The sequence below is a fragment of the Lepeophtheirus salmonis genome, chromosome 12, assembly GCF_016086655.4.
Source record: "Lepeophtheirus salmonis chromosome 12, UVic_Lsal_1.4, whole genome shotgun sequence".
NCBI lineage: Eukaryota > Metazoa > Arthropoda > Copepoda > Siphonostomatoida > Caligidae > Lepeophtheirus > Lepeophtheirus salmonis.
This window is the reverse complement of record NC_052142.2, coordinates 5425135-5444903: the sequence shown is the minus strand read 5'-3', so window position 1 is coordinate 5444903 and position 19769 is coordinate 5425135. Positions and strand designations below refer to the sequence as shown.

The 19769-nt window shown below is 31.6% G+C and overlaps 1 protein-coding gene across 2 annotated transcripts in view; it reads right to left on the bottom strand.

Moving 5' to 3' along the window:
• Window positions 1-3838: 3838 nt before the first annotated feature.
• The window catches only part of LOC121127331 (uncharacterized), a 61823-nt gene continuing 45892 nt past the window's right edge, over window positions 3839-19769 (bottom strand). For both annotated transcript variants that reach the window (XM_040722668.2, XM_040722662.2), the window contains exon 6: window positions 3839-4615. Coding sequence is in view for 1 of the 2 variants with exons in the window: in XM_040722662.2 (XP_040578596.1) it covers window positions 4610-4615 (6 nt within the window). In the remaining variant the exon portion in view is untranslated. The remainder of the gene's footprint in view (window positions 4616-19769) is intronic.

Here is a 19769-nt window from a genome sequence, read left to right as displayed (position 1 = left end):
AAGCTAATTATGTACTAATGTCCGGCGATATTAAACCTTATTAAGAGCATCAAAAAAGATTTCCCTCCGTTATTTATGCTTGTATAACAACATAGTATTATCATGAAGGATACGCACAATTGCTAATTATAATGCTACACCCAATGCAACTACCTCCGTTGTTGTGACCATTTAAGCAGTTGTTTTAGCCTTTTATGAGTTTTCTGAACATAATTTCTTGGAGCTTATCAACCATAGCTAATCCTTAAGTGATAAAAAAGTAATAGCCATCCAATCAAGGTTGCCGAATCTTGCTAGCTACCTCTCATCCCCATCCCCACCTCCAAAACCAACACAGGCATCAACTAACACCAATAGAGTAAATTCGGAGAATGAAAAACAAGAAGCTCTGGAGTATGCAATGTTTATGAAAGAGACCGTTCTTTCGGCACAAGATCTCTATGACAAACTCTCTTCGGAATCATTATCCTCGGGGTTCTTGTTGCTTAAAACTTCAAAAGTCACTTCTCAAAATTATCCATTCAGATATGAAAGGGCTAGATATTGCTGCCTGCCTGGAGGTGGAAGAAGACGTCTCCTTCAGAATTATCTGTAACAATATCGAGCTAAATAAGATATTAGTATCACATTGCATAAATTCAGAAAATAAAATTAACTCTGTCACTGAAGCCATCAACATTGTTCTTTATCGTCTTATTGTAGGTCATTTAATACCATTATAGAACATATCCTAACTATAAAACTTTCAGGATCCTCCAAAAACTGCAAGGAATAGTATTTTATATCTATGATAATACCCTAATAGAAAATTCTACGGAAAAAAAAATGAAACTTATAAAATGGTTTTATAATGTACAACAGGAATTGCCTGTTCTTACCAAGAAATAGTTAGCATGGTATATGCATCAATTGAAGATATCTGCCTCAAAAATAAAAATAAAAGATTATAGTTATTGCAAAAAAATAACTATAAGTGAACTATTCATCGTCTTATCAATCTGCCCATGCTAACAACATGAATTTATTGAATGTATATATTTGTATTGCAGTGAAAAACTTTTATTTAACAAGTGTCTCTGGAATATTAGTTTCACGTTAATCTTTTCCTGATTTGACACATCTTCAAGTCCGCCTATACAAAGCCGAGAAAAGATAAAATTGAGATTCTTAGTTAAAACTATTAACTTGATTTGAGTATACATTAAACCAAATCCCTTATGTCTGAAAGTAGATCAATATGATATGCAAATTGAGAACATTACGGGGAAATCTACCTGCTATATAACTTTATCTAGAGGATCTTCAACACCAGCCAGGAATAGCATTAATATTGTCGGATATATATCACAATCATTATCCTAAAAAATGTTATATCTGCACATCTCTAAAAATATAAAACTATGATATGACCTTAAATCAGGAAAGTAATAAAAGTAAATACTCAACTACCGTTAGTTATAATAATACCTTCAACTAGAAAGGAACTTCTTAGAAACTTATGTAGAAGTGAGATACGTTCAATTCTTTTAGCAATGATCAGAGATTCATATTATGTCTAACAGTTGTGTTTACACTATGTGTAGTCATATTCTAGAATCACTTTACTTTTAGTTAAGGTTATTATTATAGTTTTTAATAGGTAATAGTAATTGAGTATTTACCCTGTATTTTATCCTATATCCTATAAAAAACCATAAACAACTTGCAAATCTGATCACTGTTTTCTACATATATTCCTAAAATATCGATAAGCTTTTCAACGTTGTGACGGTGAAGAACGGTGAAGAATTGTGAGTTGCTTACTGAAGATAAAATATTTACCATCATCAATACGAAAACAAAAACAGAATTCAAACTAACAGATGATTGTACTTCCAATATTATATTTTTACTATTACATATGAAATAAAAACTATTTTTATACTTAAGTAAAAAAATATATATGGTAAATGAATGTTGAAAGTAATATAAATTAAGTTTTAATTTGTCTGGGTATAAAATGAAGTTATTAAGTTAAAGGATAAATATAATTTGGGATAAGTTAAGAAATTGAATAATTTAAGATTGTGATAAATTGTTACGAGTTGGATAAATTTATCAATGTTCATAAATCATACTAGTCATTTCTCCTTGTTGTAGTTACAGGAAAAAAGAGAGTTGGGCTTCTTATGTGAGGGCGAAATATTTGTTTCCTTTCCAGCAGAGCCCTAAAAATAGAGTTACGTCTGCGGTCTATCCGCTTTGCCGATAGTTGACTTCCTCATGTGTTAGAGTCACGGCCCAAAACATTCAAAATTTAATACTATATTTTAGGTGAAGAACTCTACAAAGGCAACATATTTTGTTTAAAAAACACCAAGTATGCCCTCTTATCGTGCGCCGTGGATTACAGAGCTGAGGTTATGACACTTTTTCATTTCCAAGGGACAAATTCCTTGGAAGGCAATGGGTCCTAAAAATGAAATGAAATCTTTGGAAACCATAATCTAATTCTCGATTGTGTTCTAAACATTTCGAAGAAAAGAAGGAATTCCAACTATCAAGCCATTCCAACATTGTTCAAACATCTAAATCTTTAAGTTCCAAGGCTTGCCAAAAACTCCAGCAAACCCATTTTCATTCGGGAGAACAATTCTTATGCTAAGAAAATTTGATAATTAAGGAAATCTCAAGCAACTTTTTTACTTCGAATTTCAGATAAAAAAATATCTCCACAATTCCAGGATAATATATACTTTACTCCTTATTTGGAACCTCCTACTTCCGTAAATAGAGAAATAGACTAAGTGGACAAAAATGTAATTTCATCAACAATAGAAGATGAAACTTCTTTTAATATATATTTTTTGTATGTATTAGTTACTTTATCGTTAGAAAATAATAATTGTATGTTGAATTACAGATATTTCTTCTGAAGTAAAACCTAAAGGATTAAATACCAACATACAAATCCAACTTGGAGTCTGTGAAGCATAAATAAAGGAATTAAAGATGAAGTTGAAGGAGAAAGATGTCAAAACTTGGGACGCAGAATCTTTAAAAATGAGCCTCTCTTCGGTATTTAATTCAAACCATATAACATTTTTAAGTTGCAAGTCTTCACATTCCAAAATCTCCCTTGGTATAATAAAACCATTGAGAATTCACTTCAGTTAAGATTCGTGAAGGAACTATATGTTGTCCAATTAATCTATTGCCCAAAGAACTGTTTGGATCAACTTGAAAAAATAGAGGTTTTATTCAAATCTTATGTAAAGCAATTGAAAAAAATGAAAAAAATAATAAACTCAATAACTGAAATAGCGGTTACATTAATTAAGTTGTCTATAAATGTCGCCAAATGTCATAAAATTTGTAAAAAGTATGTTAGTATAAGAATGCACATAATTAACGAATACAAACTGCGATTATCAAAGAAAATAGAATAGCTTCTTCTACTTTCGGAAGACGAAAAAAAAGTGTATGCTAAATTAAGTAAGTTAAATAAATTATTATTGAAGTAATTATTCCATTTTTTCATAATAATTAAGCTCAATAAAATTAATTTTTTAGTATTCATTTATTGTATCAAGTTCTTTTTGGGCCATTGATATCTGTCACAAGGGGCACTGAAATCTCGTGACGTTACTCTTTTTTTTAGGACTCTACTTTCCAGTAGTTCTAGTATACTTTGACTATACCAAGGACTCCTGTAAGCAGGACAGGACACTGCCCTCACGCGTTTCCAATATGTATCTTTGTTTATTCTATATTGCATATCTCTCTTAAAGTGTTCTGCTACAAAATAAAAAGCTATTAAGTAATTTGCTATAGAAAATAATAAAAATGAGGGTATATATTTCTAATAGAATTGGTATTTTATTAGAACTTTAATCAAAATAAACATTAAAAACGTATAAAAAAGAAAAGGCACTATAAAAAAGTACAAAGTTGGTCCAAGTCTACAAGTCAGAAGATTTGGTTGAAATTTAGCTTTTTTTCTAATAGCTTCTGAATTCTAAGCCGAAATTTTCTTTTTTGTTAAAAATAGGATGTCATCATTCAGTTTAGCACTTAAATTTTTACCCATAACATTAAACAAAGTGAATGAAATTCTTTGAAGAAAAGCTGACCAGGGGTGTCCTTCCTCGCACTTTACTCCAACAATGGCAATAATGACAGAGTTTAAACTGTCCTGTATCCTGTCAATGAATGTAGCAACAAATGAAGCTCTAGGATTTGGGGTTCCAATTAAACTGTCTTTCTCTTCAGGAGTTGCTGTGATGTAAGAGAACATGGAGTAAGCATAAAGACAGGAGAGGTAGAGAAGGTCGGATGGAGTCGACAACCTCCCCCCTCTGCTCATGAACTTTTTCAGGTCTACATGCTGATTGTTGGGCTATCGAAGGTTATTGAGTCCGGAGGTGTGTCTCTGATGAGCAATAACTCTTGGCATGATGCACAACTGATCTTTTCTACAAAGAAAAACCAATATATCCGGCAAGAAAGTAGAGAGCATTACTGCCTCCCTTAGAAACCAGTTCCTGAAGGTCATCTCGTTGCCAGTTAGTCAAAATGAGTTCAGCTTTTACAAGGTTTTCATCCAGCAGAGCTTTAATTTCTGAAGCAGTCATACCTGAAAATTTAAAAAAGTAAAATATTGTAATGAAATCATTATGTTGTAAAAATAAGTAATACCTAAATAAAGAAGCTAACTATTAACAAATATCTTATTTACATGAGAATTTGACAAGACTCAGAATACGAATCTTTTTCTCTGCTTCCAGGATCTGTCTCACGCTGATGCAGTAGATATCTCCACGTAGTTGTCCGTACCAGCCGAACCTTCTTTCGATGGGATCAGACTGGAACATGCCAAGAAGTACATAGGAGAAGTCTTCATCTAGAAGATACTCTTCCAGATATGCTGCGGCAAGGCACTTTTGCTTTGTTGCTAGGAAGGTTTTTGCAGTTTTGCCACTCGATGAGAAAGAGGACAAAATCTCTCAAGAAAGAGGAGCCAAGTTTGTCCTTCTCAGATATTGGTTCCCGAAGCTCATCTTTCTTTTCGAAGCCAACTCTAGGTATCTTGACGTTTAGGATATTCCTCTAGCTCTGACAAACTCTGAAAATTAGGCTGTGTCTTTAAACTCCGGTATGTTGTCTTCTTTGGAATAGTACTTAAGTGCTCCAATCGATGATTTGTGAAACACAGCATCAGCCAATTTCACATTGGTCTTCTCCGGGTGTGTAGGGTTCAATGCTTAGAGGGTCAATTTGTGGGCCAGTTTGTCTTTGATGTGAGACTACTTGAAGTGAATCTCCCTGAGTTGGGCAAAATTTGGTCCGAGAGTTTCAGATCTTCCAAGTGTTGATGGGCACTCGAGCATCTCCACCCCTTGCAAGCAGTTGTAGATGTTTTTGAAGTTGTGCACTGGGTCAAACAGCAGGTGAATTTTCTTTGTTTCTTCCTGAGGATGAGGGATGGAAGTCTTCAGTTCGCCATCGCAAAGCAGTTTCTTGTAGAACTTGCAGTTAGAGCTATGGTTCTCTACTGAGAGTGCCGCTACCTTGAATCCAACTTCCCAGAGTGCACAGATGAAATCAGAGTCGTTGAAATGCAGGGAGCACAGCTTTGTACTTTAGGATGGTGTTTAATCTGTCTTTTTCAGATCTATTTCTCTTGGAATGGTTCTCCACCAGGTAGTATCAAGTCCAGAATATCTCTCTTTGTTTGGCCCCAGAAGGATCAGAACACCAAACTTATGTGGCTCGTTGTCATAGCCCGTTTTACACCCTGGAACACAACACTTAGTGGGCATGATTGGAATTACAAAACACAATAAGGATGGCGTCCACAAAGTACCTAATAGTTTGTTATTATTTATTATCTTATTAAACACGTTGCATTGTGTTTTTTTTTCATTAGACCCATATTACACGCGTATTTGCATTCATGTTCGCGCGTGCCTGGTCCTGGTTACTGCTAGGCCTATTCATCAAGTTGTGTATGCTACAAATGTTACAAAATGCCGATTTATGGAGAGTAAATAACTTGTACGGAAGTAGGTATGGAAGTCTATCGGGATCCCCATAGAAAAACTGGATTTTCATTACTTAAATGGGAAAAATCAAATTCAAGTTAATTATATTTAATGTAGATAAATTATTTATATTTCACCCAGTTTAACTTTTTTTTCAATCCATTGCTTCGTTTAATTGCACCGTTTGGAAAATAAGTCATCTCAAAATAGCCTTCAAAATTACAAATATAGTTCAATGGGTTAAATATTAGTTATAATGGACTGAAAAACATTTCTTTATCTATTATCTTCTAAAGTTGTCATTTAATCTGTTTATGAGATGTATCTCAATTTTAACCCGATTTTAGCACCTTTAATCTTTATTAGTGCACAATATGAAAGTACTTTGTCTTAATTTTTATGCTCTCTTTTTTTGAAAAAGAAATTGTATACAATAGAAATGAAATCTCTTATCTACACCCCTAATATATGTGAGGCCATCACAAGAAATCAACTCCTAAAAAAATATGTAAAAAGGAGAAAAAGAGGAGAAAAAGAGGTTTTTATATTTCTAGCTATTTTTGCTTCATAAGAAAATACTACTCTTGTAACATGAAATTTCACCCGTTTTAAAGAAAAGTTCTAAAAACTGCAAAGAAAACTATGTTGCTTAGAATTTGTAATTTAATTTGAATTCATTTCTTAAAAGTATAATACTTCAGAGGAGACACAATGGCCTCTTTAAGATGGTATAGCATGAAATTATATTATAAGGTCGAATAAAAATTTATGTTGGTAAGATTAGGTTCTTAACCGGCTCATCTGAAATGAAGTTACTTTTGTATTGTTTTATATTAAATCCTTCGACGCCATTATTATTATATTGATCAAAATAATATATTTTCGTCAGAATTCCTAGCTTTGTTCTTCATTTATTAAGTTAACGATATCTCTGATATCCAAACTTTGGAGCATGGTACCGTCAAATACATGATATGGATATATAAGAAGGATATAGAATTGAAGAGTATCTCGAAAATGGTTGTTCCTGTTCTCTAGGGTCATTGGATCTATTAAATCTATTAAATTGGAGCTAATTTATTACATGATAAAACTCAACATTAATTTGTTTAATTTTATGCATTTGTAGTCCACCCCTTTTTTATTATCAGACTCAGTATGCTATTTTGATTGTACAATTAAGTTATCAGCCCATTTTGATTCAAAACAAGGATTCTCACATGTGTATACAACTGATGTGGTTAAATCCAGTGTTAGGCATACCGCGTTACAAAAGGAATTCGTTACTGTAATATATTACATTAGGTAGTAACGGAGTAATATAACGCGCTTCTAAATATATTACAGTAATATTATTAGAGTTACTGAGTGCGGTAACGAGCCCTACAATCCAAGCTGTCTCACAGGCGAGGTGTTTTAGAAAAACAACACAGGCGCAACAGTCGTAAATAAAGAAGAGAAGAAGACGATTTGGTTTGGAGATTTCAAGATGGCAAAAACAAAGGATAATTCAATATTTTCTAAGTGGTTATACTCGCACTATTTTCTATTTATCAGAGAAATATACAAGAACCTCACCATAAGGTGCACTTTATGTACTGGTGGGAAACCTGGTAATAAGTAAATTATTAGTTATTACTCTACACAGAAGGTAATATTGTAAAGAAACGTATTACTTTCAAATGCAAGTAACTAGTAATATGAAATATATTACATTTTGGAAGTAACTTGCCCAACACTGGTTAAATCACATGGAAAAAGAAAGAAAATATGTTTTTTTATGCAAAGGGTGTGATTTACACAGTAAATATTTGAAGAAGGAGATTAAAAAAATGTGAAACATGTAAACATTGCAAAAAACAATTATGAACGAAATACAACTGATAACCTCTCGACGTAATTTATGCATATATGGTTTTTTTATGGAACGAAATTTTTAATAATTTGCCATTTGAAAACTATTTCTAGGAATTACCTCTACATTTGGAATTTTCAACAACTGGTATTTATCCCACCATATTAGTTTGTTCGTTTTTTTCTCTTCATCTACGTATTCTACGTCATTTCTAACTTTGTTAAAAATTGTTATCATTTTTTCTTCATCACGTCCGATAGACAATATCGCTTAATATGAGGTAGTTTAGAATATTGAAATAATCAAGCTCAATATATTTTTATACCAAAAGTGTGTTTAAACTTCAATTATATTGCTATACTAAAAAAATTATAGAAATTAAAATAATCATTTTATATATATTTTTTCTAATAGATAACAAGATATCAATTTGTAGATCTAAACCTAACATGCAAACTATTTAACTCTAGGATTATAGGATATTTTCTATATAGGATAAGTTCTAATAATAATGAAATTTCTATAACCAATATAGACCATTAAAATCTGAACCCTTTGAATTTTAAACTCCACCAAGATCAAATTTATTAATTGACAATAGACTTTCAACAAAATTAATACACTAAATAGATGTGCGTCTGAGCTCTCTTAATCATTAATGTAGCTGTTATTAGCGATAATGATGGCTTCCAGGTGGTGGCAGAAGGTATGCCGCCCGCTGTAGGTGTAGTCCTCTGTCATAGCGTTCCAGTACTGGCTGACAGTAGCTTTGAGGACTTTTGTGTTTGGATGATGAACACTTCAGGCCTTCACCCGAATATGCAGGTAAAGGGAGTCGTCGAGGGGTTGGCTTTAGGGCTGAAGTGGGTGGAGGGGGGCAAAAGTGTCTAAAAATAGTTTAAAAGAGCCTTGCATCGGAAGAGATGGGGTCCTTCCGTTGTTGGTGTCCAATGTGGGCTCTCCGCCCTCACAAGACTCTTTCGACCCGCTTTTTTGATAGCTCTGTTCACAGTCTGAAGTAAACCCCGATATTTCTTGCACAAGCGCGCATGGACTTGAGGGGATTGACTGTGCTGTTTTCTTTAACTTCTCCAGGATCCAGTTCGGTCTTCTGTCAGGACTGGGGATGAAAATCGTGTGTTTTTTGGGCATGTTAAATAAAAAGAAACCGAAAATCAACATGATAACCCTGAAAATTTGAACAAGTACACGCAGATGTGACATGGGGAAGGGGAAACATTGATACAAAGGAGATAGGATGAAATTACTCTAATTTCCATTCTCAATTATATTCTGAGGCCACCAAGGACTCACTATAATAACTCTCCAACTAATTCTCAGGTGAATTCCCCGTCTTTTATGAGTACACACAAATCTTCAATCTGGTTTTATTTATATGAAGGATATGGTTTTACTATTAATTGATTATCTTACTCTGCAAATATCAAGAATAAATGACTTATTAAAGGTTCATTTATGAGCAAAAAGATCCAGTTTTATAGCATTGATGTCAGGGCCTGAAATGGTAACGCTCGTAACAAAGGGCAATTTACCTCATTAATCAACGAAATACCTACATTATATCAATGAGATTGCAAGTGATAGACACGTTTTTATCCAATAATTACACAAGGGAATGATTACAGGTTCAAAATTTGTACCAATAAATTGAAGCCAAGGAGGGCATTTATCTTTGAGTGTTAAATCCAAAACTGATCTTTGTTTTTCTCTAATGCGTCAAGTTTCAGAAATATCTGGGATTATAGTAATTATGAACTATTTTTGTTCAGAGTCATTTTTTACACTTAAGAAAATCACTAAATTATGAATAAAATTAATGAAACTTAAGTAAATGAATTCATTATTATTATAAAAGTGTTTTATTGATAATGTATCTTGTTCTGAATACAAGAGATTTCCTTTTTTAGGGTGAAGAGGGATAAAAAACGACACTTTTATATATTTCCTTAAAACTAGACATGGGTGTTTTGTAATAGGGAAAGGAGAAAGTAGCAGTGAGATTTATAGTATTATGGAATGTTAATATGAGGTGCCTGTTAAATGCTTTAGAGGGCGAAAATGAATTGCTGATATAAAGAGGAGAACCTTCTATAATTAAAATACTATTAGTGAAGAGAAAATATCATAATTCCATTTAAATTCGTTTATTGATTTTATTATGCATTTTTATCAATTTATACCGATGATAGTCTATAATTCTTATTTAAAAGAATGTTATCACACCCAAAACCTATTACATAAGAAACAATAAAGAAAAAAGAGCACATGCATCAGGATTTTGTATTTTTCTAATCGGTAAAGTAAGTTTTTTTCCTAGGACACATCCCTTTTTACTTTTAACTTATTCATCCTCTATACTGATAAAGAATATCATAGCTTATATTATAGAAACATATTCAATGTATAAGTTTTTATATTAGCAAACAACCAACATTATTTTAGTATTGTTTACGATTTCATGATATCATACTCCGTAATAAATGATAATAATTAATATAATACCACGCTTTTTTCAAATTCAAATAATATAACTATTTCGCTTGGTACTTTTACTCCGATGAATTTCATTCCATCATCCCTCGTGGAATACAGAATCCGAATTCGAGCATATCGTGGGATGTGTGGTCCATTTAGATTTTTTTTTTTTTTTCGATTTCTACTATCTTCTTTTGATCCTAACTCTTAGATAACATAGATGTTTACTTCTTCAGGTCTTAATGATTGAAGAATCATCTCATTCCTTAGCACGTGTCAAATTAAAAGCACATCTAAATTTCAAATGGGATTATATTACATAATGAACAAAAAAGAAAAACGAGCAAATGCATAAGCAGTTTTTCAATTTCTAATCATTTAACTTAGTTTTTTCTTCACACACATCCCTTTTTTACCGTTTAACTTCATACACATACACATCAGGAATATCATAGCTTATATTATAGAAAAATATTCAATGTTTAATTGAAGAAAAATCTATTTAAAATGTGTGGTTATCGTAGTTTTTTGTTATATTAAAATTTGTTATAATACCGCACTTTGTACAAATTTAAATGAAATAATTAATAATTAAACCATACAACAGCATTTTGACCCGCAGGCTAAGTCACACATTTATTATTTTTATTTAAGCCATAGAATACGAAAATGACCATTAAAACTCTCAACCGATGTAGGTTTTGCTTTTAAAGGTTTTTTTTTAAATAAATTTTTTAGGGTATAAGTACGATCTTTATATCCTTGCATAATTTATTGAATTAACATATATTTCAACTTTAAAAAAAATAATAATCTGAGAAAAAAGTCTCTTATGAGTTTATAACTATAAGTTTATCAATTATTTTGAATATGAAGCATTTATAAAATTGTTTTAATCCCCTTAGATCTAAATTATTGATTATTTTAGTATGGACTATAATACATTGTTCAATTTTTTCTCTCAGAATGTTATTGTAATTTATATTTACGCTAACTATAGTATTTAAAATTCTTAATAAATGTTAAAAACTTAATTGACCAAAAATCAATCAAAATCAACCTTTTTAATAAAAAAAAAGAAAAAGATATTAGCTTCTTAGTAATGTCCTTCATTTTACTCAATTTTTTGGTAGTTATATAAATTTTTATTCATTCTAATCAAGTTATAGTAATAAAAAGTTCATTTTTAAAATGTAGAAATTTTTTTATGAATTTATTATTTACTTTGATTTTCATTTATATAGTTTTGTCATATCGAAATATGGAACTAAATTGTAATTTTAGCCTAAAAACTTGTTTTGTTAAGAAAAGGTTATAAAGGCCAAACCTGTATTGGTTGAAATTTTTAATTGTCATATTCGTGTTTTACAGCTTAAATGACAGTAGTTAATGTGGGTTTCAGCCTGTAGGCGTTCCATAACCTTCATTTTGTTGCATAGTGTTATTAGTAAGGGTGATAATTTTGGTAAGAATAGAAAAGCGTGCGAGGAGAATAGAAGAAATACTTATGGCATCATTGATAAAATAATATACATCTTCTTCTATCAATCAAGAACGTCATCATTCCTACCTTTAATATTCAATATTAATTTAATATTATATGCTGATAGTCGATAGAGAACTGAATAAAATGCCTAAAATAATGTCCCTTCTGGCTGGATTTCTGGAAATGGAGGCCCAGGAATTTGGAAAATACTTATCGAATGAGAAACAAATGGCTTGTTGGATCTATTAATATAAATGTGCCTTTAGTCATTTGTCTAGAATTAAGCGCCACTCATTATCCTCATCTCATATCAAGAGTATGGATATTCATCTATAAAATCAAGTTAACGATGAATACATCAAGTATTCATTAACTTTGATCTCACAAAGATGCTTATTGCATGTAATATAACCTTATCCATTGCTAATCATCCTACATTCAAAAAATTTATGGAGAAAAACACGGGTAAACCCATCCTTTCCCGAGGAATCATCTTTAATTAATGGAGGACGTTGGTAATGATGTCATTTATAAAAATACCCCCATTGTAAATTGTGAAGTTAAGATAATTTTCAAGCTTTCTAGAGGCATCCACACCAAATTACGAAATGGAACTCTGAATTTTGTACTATCTAACAGTATGTATTCAATTTTTTTTTCAATCTAACCATATAATGTGATTCTATTTTTGCTACACATATAAAGAATTATGATACAAAACTCATTAAATGGAAAAAACAACTGCTTAAAAAGGTCACAGCAACGGTGGTAGTAGCTTTGGATGGCTCGCAACTAGTTTGTCTGAAACTAGTTTCTTCACTTAAAGACTTGGTAGGATCATTAGGTTTTCCAATATTACATAGTCAATAAATGTTACTTTATTTATCACTTAAGGCTTAGCTATGGTTGATAGGCTCCAAGAAATGGTGTTGAGAAAACTCATAAAAGGCAAAAACAACTGCTTAAATGGTCACAACAATGGGGGTAGTTGTATTGGGTGTAGCATTATAATTAGCAATTGTGTATATCATTCATGATAATAGTATGTTGTTATATAAGCATAAATAACGGGAAAAAAATCTTTAGATGCTCTTAATAAAGAGTAATATCGCCGGATATTACTACATAATTAGCTTTTGCTCTAAATCTTTACGATGTCATGTTAGAAAACTACATTTAGTCAAGAATGGTTGCCTGAATTGTCTTATCAGTTATAAAGGAGTCTTATTTTTATATCTAACATAAGTAATTAAGGTTTAAAATTTGGCTACATGGATTAACTTTTCTCTTTTTTAGATCAACATGAAATAAATGAAAGTGGGATTCTAAAAGCTGTTGTTACTAAGATTGGAAGAAAATATTGATTTAAATCTAACATTATTCTATGATTTTGACATTTACTTTATTATTAATAATTATTAAGATGTCCTCGGTAGAAATTATCTATCCTGTGCACAATTGTATATGCAACTTGCACATGAGGGAAAAAGGGTGATGATCTTTTTGATTAAACTCCACGTCTCGCTTGAGTTTTGCAACCTAAAGTTATGACATATTGAACTGAATTCTGATGTTAGAACGAGAAAATATTATTTGGATCAATCTATTATTTCAATATTCTGTATTTATAACTTATTGTTATTATTAGTTATATGATTCTAATTGTTTAATTTTGTATATTTAACTTAAACGTATGATGGTTTATTTTTTAGTAAGGAGAATATATTTAATTTAAGCCTTCTATTTTAAACTTGGAACTTCAAACATATTTCGAAATACTCTTACTTTGTCGTTTTACTAGTTATTTTACAATTAAAAAGTTACAATTTCATGGAGTGTGATGTTTTCAAATTTACTGTAACGGATAAAAAACGTCTAAGTCAATTATACCTAGTATATCTTTATTAAACATTTTGCTAATAAATACTTTCGTTATACCCTCAAAAATCATAATAAAGCAGGCAACTGTTAAATACTGATGTGATTATCAGTGGGAATCACATCAGTATTTTAAACAATGATACCATATGTCTTTCTCCCGCGTTTTTCTCTACAAGATTATCAACTATAGTTATTAGTGACAACCAGACGTCATCTTCTCTCGTTTCCTTTTTGGTAATTCTTTTAAACTAAAACTAGTGTTGAGCTTAGGCTGAGCATAACAAAGGCCGTTCAGTATAGGATCTAGAATGTTTGGCTGACAGTGAACTAATAATTGGTGTTGCTTTATTGTCTATTTCCATCCTCAATATTTGAACCTTCAGAGTCACAAATTTAGGAACATCTTTTACTTTTCGAAAATAAATCAAATGTTGTTGTGTATGAACTGTTTTATTATAAACTAGTGTATTAACTAGTTTATTCAAATATATACTATAGATGTCGGAACATTTATTCTATAAGATTCTAACCAACTTAAATATCTTTTTGAATGCATACATAATACTCCAGAGAGACCCATAAGTCTTGGACAACTTCAATATTTATTTCTCGAAACATATTTTACACCATTACAATCACCCAAAAATTTGCTTCCAAATGAGTACCAGTTCATTCCACATGGGCACCATTTGCCCTAACTACAACTGTTAGACGCTTCAGAACTGATTTACACGATGTATGGATGGTCTCTTCCGACAAGTTGTCCCATGCAGACCCATTAAACCCTTCCCAGGGATGTTCCTGGATCCAGGGACTTACGTGGGGCTGTTAAATATCCAGATTGACACGTTGATTGACCTACACACTCGGGAATGAAAATCTAGGGCGTCTACATTCCTCAGGAGGTGACACCCACCCAGACCATCACTGAGGCCGGCTTTTGTCCCCTGAACACCCTGTGCTCGTTCGGGGTAAATGCTTCGATGTTCGTACCCAGAACCCTGTCATTATGGCTGTTGTAAGCCAGCTCCACATTGAAGATCATCTAGTGACTCCAAATGATTGAAACTTGTGTACAAGGGATGAGGAACTTCAGAACCACGTTCGCCCGGGTCAGCCTCTTAGCCATTGTCGCCTTTCTGTGAAGCTGCCAATTTTGCAGACGATACAGCTTTGTCCTCAGGTTCCTCCTCATCACTCTAAGCATGGTTTCCCAAGACAAACCAGCCGCATGGGCCATCTTTCTCATGGTGTGCTTTGTTTGTTTTACAACAAACAAAGAGAGATTTTCGTGAATAATATGAAAAAACAAATGGAATAATATAAACTTCTCTAGGTTATAGTTGCAGTCCTAAAACTTATGGGTTACTCTGTATCCAATACTAAATACATAACGTTCTCTTTTTTTCTATACAAAAGGATCAATAAATTTTAAAATGCATGATTCATTCAAATTTTTGGAGCTATTGTCTCTTATTTGTACACTATCTTTCTGCACTCCAAGAATAGCTCCTACTAATACGTGTCTTGTTCCCGAACTAACCAATATCTTATAACATTTTCATATACTGGTTTCCATGGGTTCCTTGAAAATGTGTCCACAATTACCAAATATTTTCCCGGCTTCCATTTGACTGTTAAATGATATCTCATTCATTTATTTGATTTGACCATTCCCAAAATGAACGGAGTTCATAGATGTTTGACGGTATCCAATATGTTGGACTTCTCTTTTAGAAAGTTCAAACTTGTCCTTATTCTGTAGCTTGTTTCCTAGTTACGTAATAATGCGTAATAATTTTTTTTCTTCATATCATCTTTTTGTGCAAAAGGTATGGTTCTTGCAATATACAATTTATAGGTTATAGTGTCTACTTTTAATGTAATGTTAACATTAGATTCCTTCAACATCTTTTGAGTAATACTCATCCTTTAAAGGAAATTATGATCGGTTATTGTCATTTTACATCCTGAATCCATAATGCCAGGTAACTTCCCATAACAATTCCATCTTTTTTTCTATTCTTACTTGAACCATGGGAGATTTATCGAAATTTATCAATCGTCTCATTTTCAATCTTTTATTTTTTAAAAGGAATCTCCTTTTCCACACATTCCTGGATAACCAAAATGACCTACCTTCTCCCAACAAATTCTACACTCCTTTCTCAATGCTGCACATTGTTTTCTAAGATGATCTTGTAAAAAAATATGTATTCTATTACTTCTTTCATTTCCCATGATATAGGCGTTTTTCTTTTCGTTATATTCTTCAATATCGAACTCTTGTCCTTTGTCTTATTAAATTTCCGATTCTCAATCATGTTTTTGACTTTGCTTAACAACTATTTTGTTAAAGCTTCGGTCATACTTTTTAGCTGTTTCTTCAGTATTACATATATCGATGCTTTTTGCAAGTGTGCTTTTGATCTCTGGAATGCCATATGCTTCATTATTGTTTCTTCTTCCCGATATCAAACAATTAATTTTCCCTTGATATTTTTTCCTAGGCAATCCTTTTTATGAAATTTGACATTAAATTCTATCAAAAATCTTCAAACACATATTCTTCCATTTGACAGTTATAGTAAAACATGGTCGTATTAAAAATTATATTATATAGGGATCGATTTTTTTTTTAGTTTAATCTAAAACATCAGATACTTCTATCTTAGAGTCATCTGGTATACACATTGACAGTCTTACTTTTACCTCATAACCATATTTAAAAATGATCGTAAATTTGCCAATTGTTTTTCCTGCAATAAATGTTTTTAATGAAGAATTGGTCAATAAAATGAAAAATTACTCAAATATGTTATATAAAGGCTAGTACCAAAACTAAAATATGATTAAGGAAATTGAAGGATGATACTTTTAACTTGATCATCCATCTCAAGAGATGCTCTTATTCGGAACTCCGTATTCCAAGAGTGACAACGGGATGAAAATGGATGTGATGTAGACTTTGAGTCTTAATAAGAGATTAGAGTCAACTCCTTCCTTTGAAAGGATATTCCAGGATTGAATAATGAAGAGATCTATTCCCGATGGATGAGGAATATAAATATTTCAAATATATTCAGTAATTACTTTTTTGAATTTGTACAAAGTGCGATATAGTGATATAAATTAGTATTATTTATTTTCGGGTATGATGTTATTTTTATTATATTGAAATCGTAAAAGATATTAAAATAATATTTTTTATATGCTAGTACACCCCCATAAAAAAATTGGAGCACTCAAAAAATAAAATATCGAACCAAAATCCTTGGATATAGATATTTTTTTTCTAAAATAAAACATGGATTATTTTTCTATAATATAAACTATGATATACTAACGTAGATCTGTTTTCGATTCCGCGCTCAAATATTCTTGGCTTCATTTCATTGGTGAAAATTTTAATCCTTTAATTGTTCCCTTTTGTTATTTTTCATAGATATAGGTGGCTCTACTGTGTACATATAGAGGTCACCACATCCTTGAATATATCTCCAAGTCCCTTTGGTGAATAAAAATTTAAGTATGTCACACAATGATGGAACAAACCAATTTCTATCATCTGTTATCAAGCCATTTCTAGAAGAAAATTTTCTAACATCGCTTCTGCCATTATAATAGGATTGAAAAGGACAGAAATACCGACATCATAAAATAACCATCCCCCCCAAAAAAAAAAAAAAAACTATACGTTGTTTATATTTCTGATTAATATTGGGAGTTATAAAAAAATTCTGCAAATACCATGGCATTACTATATATCGAAAAAGGACAAACAATTATGTGCTAGAATTACTCTGATGTATATCATAAATACTAAGGATATCTGAGTCCAATGAAGACTTACACATATAGCTCCCCAAAAAATTCTCAGTGTTACTCTGCTTCTTTTATAAACACATACAAAGGTTTAATCCAACTCTGAGTCTATCAATGCTGTATAGATCCTTTATATGGACATTTCTTGTGTCGTCCTTATTTCATTAATTTGGAAGGTATATAATGATTACTAGTCTTGGTGCAATAAGTTTAAACAACGTTCTTGCCTTCGATTTCAGAGACGAAAGAATGAATATTTCCATTACTGGAGCAAAATATTATATTAAAGCAGCTAAACACCTTAAACAACATTTTCCAATTATGTTGCATATCCGTTGTTACACTTATAGTCTCAATAAAGTAGCAACGCTCTGACCTGACTATTCATAAAATACAGGTACTATCATTTTTAAAGTAAATCATTTTTTCAGCAATCAGGTGATCTAAAAGAATTCACTATACCGCCAAGCACTTTAATTGAGTCAAAGAGTACATTAAGGTTGTGGATGAAAACAATGATGCAATATAAAAAAAGTATGTTTTGAAGGATGATCCACATGATGTTTATTAAAAAAGGAAAAAAATCTGATCCAGGTAACCATTAAAGTATTAAAAAAGAGATTGCCTCTATTCCTAAGTCTAACTATCGTTGAAAATCTATGCCAAGATTTTTGAAATTTTCAAAACTAAATGTTTGGAAGGGAAAAGAAATACATTGGATACATCAAATTGAGAGAATGGGCTCCTGAAACCATCAAACACGACTAAGAGTAATTTTAATAAAAAACACTCCTAATGTTTACTTTAATTCCAAAAAGGCTTACAGTGGCATCTAGACAAATTTATACCAAAAACAGAGTTCTATGTAAAGAATATGATAATCATATGAAACAGAGATTTACTATGAAGATAAAGGATTTACCCATAAGTTCTAATTTTAGTAATTTTATAAATAATTAGAAACTATTACTTTAATTTCAATTATTGGATACCTATTACAGCTACCAACGTCATATTTTAGTTTCCCAACGCAAGATTTTAGGCTCCAGGGACTTTGAGTTTCTTAGATGGACAAATTCAATATAAAAAAATGCTCAGGTTTGTAAACGACACTTTTCTCTGGAGGATTTTGAAAGAAATCCCCATGGGAAACTATTAAAATTGAAATGCAAGAAAAAAATGAAACAGGGTGCATTTCCATCGTGCAATACTACAGGGAATAAATGCATTCCCGCTGAAAAAAATGTGACATAGATCGATGCAGAAAAAAGAATGAAAGAAAGGTTTTGATGGAAGAAATATTAAAATGAAAGGGGTGCTTTGAAAAAATGAACGCAAGAGAAGAATTCTGAGCCAGAAGCAGAACTAATAACCAAACGCAAAGTACTCTGTGAGATCATCACATAAAAGATTAATGGAAATGAAACCTTCATGTATATATAATGAGCTTTCTTTTAACAACTTACATAAATCAAGACTGTCTTTAGAATACTTTCTTTCGAATTCGTCCCTCACAGAAAGTAATGAACACCTGTCTCCGGTCGATGCCCTTAGAAGATTAAAAATTATCATACTTTTGAAAAATCATAACTTAATCCTAAGAAGCAGAGCAGTTGAGGGAGAAGCTAATGAAAATGATCAAATAGCTTTGAGAAATGATGTTACAATTGTAACAAAATCTTTAACTCATGTCTTTACTATGTGTACAATTAATCAACTTAATGAATCACATGAAAAAATATTAGATGGAATTGAATGTAAGGAAGCATCGGAATATTTTTAAAATTTAAAGACTTTTGGCGTTTACATAGAAATACTCCATGAAGAATGTTTCAAAGCTTTCACATTCAAAGTAATTACTCAGAACAGGATATTGCATATATTGCCAGATTTTTAGCAAAAAAATCAAATCTTTATATCCAAATCTTGGACAGAAAACAAGTGAAACAGAATCTTATGGGTAAACATAAAGTTATTGGACTATGCTTGTTTCTTGGTGAGGCCTTACCACTCCTTCGGAGGAATTATTGAAATTTTGCCAACAATTAAAATATAAATTCCAAAAATTTCACAGTATTCATAAGGATGGCATTGACAAAAGACCAAAGCTATTTAAGGGGCTTTCTGATCCTCTTGCTAAACATTATTCTAGTTGACCTAAGGAGTTGATAGTCTTTTTTATGAAAACTAGGACAAGAATTAG